The sequence below is a fragment of the Protopterus annectens genome, chromosome 10.part0 (genome assembly GCF_019279795.1).
Source record: "Protopterus annectens isolate FY-2018-M chromosome 10.part0, PAN1.0, whole genome shotgun sequence".
In the NCBI taxonomy this organism is placed as follows: domain Eukaryota; kingdom Metazoa; phylum Chordata; order Ceratodontiformes; family Protopteridae; genus Protopterus; species Protopterus annectens.
Genome location: NC_056744.1, coordinates 299,989,339 through 299,995,338, shown reverse-complemented (window position 1 = coordinate 299,995,338; position 6,000 = coordinate 299,989,339). Strand labels below are relative to the sequence as shown.

General features: G+C 40.2%; 1 protein-coding gene across 1 annotated transcript in view; it reads left to right on the top strand.

Annotated features, from left to right (window-relative positions):
* Positions 1 to 3,053: 3,053 nt before the first annotated feature.
* TRIM65 (tripartite motif containing 65) overlaps positions 3,054 to 6,000 on the top strand; it is a 442,474-nt gene continuing 439,527 nt past the window's right edge. The window contains exon 1 of the mRNA XM_044085173.1: positions 3,054 to 3,534. Coding sequence (XP_043941108.1) covers positions 3,091 to 3,534 — 444 coding nt within the window. The 5' untranslated portion in view covers positions 3,054 to 3,090. The remainder of the gene's footprint in view (positions 3,535 to 6,000) is intronic.

Genomic DNA, 6,000 nt, shown 5'->3' with positions numbered 1-6,000 from the left:
TTATGTTGTGGTCACTTAAGGTGTCTGAGAGACTGCCTGTGTGAGGGTACAATGTGGGGGTTGTTAGTTAGGACCTAGTCAAGGATGGATTCCCTTTTAGATTTTTTATCACATCTAGTTGGAATTTGGACTAGCTGCTGGTAGCCATGAAGATTTATTAGATTACTTGGTGGTTCTGATATACAGGTGAACCAATCTAGGTTGAAGTCCCCCAGAATAAGGGTTTCTTGTGAGTATGTGGAAGAACACCAGGATAAGAAGTCTTCAAGGCTAGCATGTGTATTACCAGGTGGAATATAGATCACAATTGTGGTGATGACCTTTTTAAGGTGAAGTTGAAGTTGTGAGATAAGTATGTCCCAATTATTGGGGGAGGGGTAGGAGTTTGGTAATTGACGGACAGTTACGTTGGACTTGTACAGTGATGCAGTTCCACCCCCTTTAAGAAGTGGTATGTCTTGTCTAATGATATTGTAGCCAGTAGGGAGAACTTCTGAGTTAGCTATGTTTTTATTTAGCCAGGTTTCTGTTAAAGCAACTATGTCTGGGGAGTAGTGTGCTATTGTGGCCTGGAGTTCAGGTATTTTATTTTTGATACTTCTAATATTAATATTTATTATTAAAAGATGGTTGGTTTTGCTGCTGTTGTTGATTTGCCCAGGGATGAAGAAAGTGGGGGTGTTATGTTCTGACATTTGTGTTGGAGCAGTTTGTGTTGGACAAGATGGATTTGGGCCTGGGTTGGGGTGGATATCCCCACTTATGGTGAGCCTGGAGTTAAAATGGTTATACAGATGTTGGAGTTTGGTGAGGAGTGTGAGAAAGTATTGTTTTTTTGGAGTAGGAATGAGAGCATATGTGTTAGTTTTGAATTGGTCTGTTATGTAGTTCCTGAATAACTGTGGGTAGATATTATTATAATGTGTGGTGTCTGTATATGAGAATGCATAATGTAGTATTGTGCTACTAAGTTTAGGGATATTGCTAGAGTGATAACTTGTGGTGTTGTAAAGAATTATGAGAAGACAGACTAGACTTAGTTGTGTGATAGTCATGGTTATAAAGTTTAAGTTGTTTCTAGGTGGGGGGTCTGAATAGGAATTATAGGGTTGCACTATATGTGGATGGGGAAGTAGTGTGGGTGATGTAAAAATGCCTAGTGGGAATGAGAGTGATTGGGAGTATTTTGTGTGGAGCAAGTTGGTGTGGTATAATGTGATATGACTTGAGGAGCTGTGATTGGTGGAGGTGATGTGAGGGTGAGCTGTGAGTGTGGCTGTGATTACTATAAATGTAGAGGTAGTGGGGGCGGGAGGGAATAGGGGGCAGGGCAGGGGTGAAGGGCAGAGCCAACCAAGACAAGAGAAAAAAGTAAGTATTACTTTACAAATCTGAACACTTTAAACAAATTCCTGAGGTCTAATGGTTTACCGGCAAGCAGAATGTAATTGCTGAAGAGCACTTGTGTCCTGGTGGGAGACTAAAAATTTAAAGATGGCTCCATGCTCAGCAGGATTCTAATATAGACTTTGTATTGGGGGAGGGAGATAGCACAAGGGGTGTAAACCAGGTGGAATGCAAAGAAACCAGAGAGGCAATCAGTGGAAATCAGTGAAGGCCTCAAACTACCTGTAAAGTGAAGGAGAGAAGAGACAGCAAAGTTTATTAAGGTTGGAAGTGTGTCTTCACATTGACTTGCTGATTAGTAACCAGTTTGTGCACAGATTAGAGTAGGGAGATACTTTAGCAATGAAGGGAAATGTATAGAGATGCAAATAAACAGGTGGGCCTCCAAGTGATACAAACTATGGCAGAAAGCACTGAGAGGGCTGCTTGATGGTTAATTTAGTCACAGTGATGTGAATTAAATGTATACTGTCTATTGGACAGTTAGGATTACTGTACTAGTGGGGGGGAGAGGACACAAGGCTACAACAGTCAGTTTTATTAGCAAGCTGAGAAACTACTAAGAAATACTGCTAATGTAATAGCTTCACTCTCATAAAACATACAAGTAAAATGCCTGGGTGGACTGACCCTGCTTTTGAGGCTCAAAATGTATATCCTTGTTTAGTTTGTAGTACTGATTCCTTCTTATACTGTATGGGTGGAGTGGTAGCCGCAGACTGCAGATTTGCTTGAGTGTGCTTGGCAAGCAGAACGTAATTGCTGAAGAGCACTTGTGTCCTGGTGGGAGACTAGAAATTTAAAAATATGCAAATATGCAAAATTTGATGTAGCCAGTAGGAGGAAACAGGAGCATAAGCCTTAACTGTCCCTGATTTTGCAAACTGCTGTAATTTTGGCTCATATTTGTGCCCTGTCTCCCATAAAGTTTTTGATTTTCTGATAAATCACTGAGGATTACAGTCAGTCAATCAGTCAATAATGCTAGACATTTGAGTTTCATGTTTCTTGTTGTCATATAAACTTTTTAAGAAAATTACAGTAATATTTAAAAAGTATCCCTGATGTTGGGCCTTCCACAGTATTTTTGCTTTTCTTCAGAATTCTTGAGCAAAGAATTTGAGAGGTATGAGCAGCATTACCCAGAGAAAACCTACACTGATACAGGTAGAACATGCAAACTCCTTACACATAGATATTAGAATTCAGGATTGAACCATGGACCCAGTTAAAAGACATTGCGTCTAGACCTTTCATTATATATAGTAATAATAAAGGAGCAAAAGCACACAGTTCATTTTTTGTTGACATGTTAGCTTGAGGCTATGGTACTTGCCAGTGAAAATGTCAGTTTTGGGAACCAGATTTAGAATTCTTCTATTTTACAAGATTGTGCTGAACCAGATTTAAATTTCTGTCTTCCATTTTACAGCATTGTACTCTAACTCTGAGACTCTACTTCTTATGATATAAAAATATGACTTATTGTTAATTAGGAATACTCCTTATATACGATTGTGACAAAACAGATTGCATGCACAGCATTGAGAGATGATACTATGAAATGAACATGTTTTACTGTGCAGTGTTTCTTTAAGTCTCCCTCAAGCATGTGACTAATTCTTCCAGCTGACAGTTGCAGCCTGCTTTCACTTTTACTTCACGTTCTATAAAGCAGGAAGAATGGCGTCCCAAAATGGGCAGAAGCTGGAAGAGAAATTGTCGTGTGCTATTTGTTTGGAAGTATTCAAAGCACCCACAACAATCTTATGTGGACACAATTTCTGCATGCAGTGCATAAATGACCACTGGGACAAACGGAACAGGGAAGAAACAGTAGAAATCAAAGTGTATGACTGCCCACAATGCAGGAAAACAATAGCAGAGCGTCCAGCATTAAGCAAGAATATCGTCCTATCTGAGATTGTGGAGTGTGTGAAGTCAGGACAGAAGATACCACTCAAAGCTGTTGAGGAAATTTTAGGTGATCAGAAATGTACAAGACACAATATGCCCTTGGTACTGTACTGTATAACAGAGAAGATGTGCATTTGCCTACGCTGTAGTCTTAACGAGTGCAAAGACCACAACAAAGTTATGCTGGAGGATGAAAGGAAAAGAGTAGAGGTAGGTCTTGTTAATTCTAGTATCAGGAACATGAAAAAGTGAAAACTGCTCAACAGTTGTTGTAGTGAACTTATGCTTTATTGCTTTTGTATTTAAAGTGCAGTACAGGCTGCAGCACTTTTGTTTGTAAGGAGGTAAGCCTGTCTTATAGTCTTCCTTTTAGCTACAGCTGTCCATCTTTAATTTCAGTCAGCTCAGAATGTCTCTTCTTGTAAGCAGTAGCTTTCCCTCTGCTTCAGCAGTCTTATTCTTATATTTAGTTAATATTTACTTCTTTATCAGTTTTAATCCATTTCAAAACAGTTTTCATAGGCTTCTGTATGCGTTCTTTCAAGACACCTATTCCACTTCCCCACAATGACTAAAATGCTCTCACGAATTTTTCCCAGTTCCAGAATTAATTTCTTTGATTCCCTACCGAGCCACGTATGGGTGTTACTGAAGTCTGTCATTCAGTCACCTGTTGTCACGGAGGAATCCTACAGTAAGTGAAGGCAGGGATGAAGTGACTATTATTTACAGACATTAGAATACTGTCCGGAAGGAAAGGAAAGAACTACAGATCTGTCTGCATGTGTACTCATGTGTACTACAGCATACCCTTAGCGACTACACAATAACTCTTTTCACCAAACCTAGACTTAAACTTATCTCAAGCCCTCATAAAACATACAGTAGCTATATATTTATAGTGTAGTATCCTGCTCTGTCTGTCTGTCTGACAGTGAAGAAATTTGTCATCTCAGACCTTAAATTCCTTCTCTGTTACCAGATAGATCCCACACCCCTTAAACCTGCCAATCAGTCATTTCTTTATTTTTTTCTGTATGTTTTTTGCCACTTTGCTTGCCTTTCAGGAAGCATCCCCTATCAGCAAGACTCATTTGTTTCCCTATCCTGGGTATTCATCAGTGAGGACAACTCAAGAGCTGGCCAGGAGACACACCTCTCAACCTGCAGACATTAAAAGTAGGAAAAGAGACCCTTGAAAAGTAGGAATATCTAACTAAAGATTTGGACATCTAGTTAGCATAAGACGTGAATACCAAATAGCGCATAACTCTTCCCGCTTTCAGGAGGAATGTGAGATACTACTTAAAAACATGTTTAAAAACCAGTGATGATAACAGTGATGGATAAATATAAGCACATTATCAGAGCGACAGTATGAACTCTGTAGACTTTAAATGAACTATATTGCAAAATTCTACTAAATGAAGTTATTTGGTTTTGCTTCCAAAAAAGGGAGATATGCATGCCTCCTTTCTTTAAGTTACTGTTCGCACTAGTATAGGTCATGTATTCTGTTTTTTTGTGTAACAGACAGCTTCAAAAATCACATATGATGAGAGAGCTTCAAGAGAGCTTTAGAAAATTGTGTGAAGGGATAACTCAAGTCTGAAAATAGAGACATACCTCAAAAAAATAAGGGCAACATATGTAGAAGTAAATCAGGCCTGAAGCTCAGAATGTTCCTTCAAATAGGAATAGTTGAGAGGTCTTACCAGGTGAGATCGATGTACACCAGTCTCAGCAGTGATTTGTGTCTTCATTGGCATCCTGGCAATGATGGCATATTTGGTATTACCTACCTCCTCCCTTGGTAGGGGAGAAGTGGTACACTTCACTGAGGGAGCCAGTAAACCCCCCCCCCCACAGTGTGAGTGCACACTACTGTGTGCCTGCGATGAGGGCTAATGCATTCACCTCTTGGTGGATGAATGTCCATCCCTGGATCATTCTTCTATAACCACACCTTCTGTGTGGGGCTGGGACATGTATTGGATGACACGCCCCTCCCCCTAGTAATCAAGTACAATGCACCCTTAGATAAATAACTGACCAAATATTTGCAACAGCTGGAGTGGCCACAGAGGTTTCTCACTAAAAGAATATGGGGTGTAAATAATATGTCTTGTGTGGACAGCCTCAAAGCATTGACCCTGTACTCGGTCTCCTACAGACTACCGAGGGGTGATCTATGCCTAACCTACAAGGCATTTTCTCATCCAGCCCTGATGGGTCTGCTACACATTTGCAAAACAAACAACACTAGAATTACCTGACCTAAGGATCTAATCCTCGTCTGTGATATAAGCAAAACTTGTTGGAGGGACAGGTATGAGTCTCCGAGATTACATATTCTCTGGAATAGACTTCCCATTAATAAGAAACAAAGCTCTTCCCAAGCCTATTCAATTGCAGTTTGGACCAATGGATGGGAAATTGCAAATTCACCCCTGGCTTGTTGCCTATGGCGGTATGGACATGGGCAGTTTATATATGCTCTAATCCATAGCATATACCAAAGCCATTCTTGTCCATTGGCAATGATAACTGGGAAAATTGGAGCATGAATGGCTAGGTTTAACAAGGCTCTAGGGCCATTAGCATAGTAACCTGCTATGTTCCTATAAAAGGCATGCCCATTCTCACCATGTCAGCTCAAGCAGATACCCAAGCTGC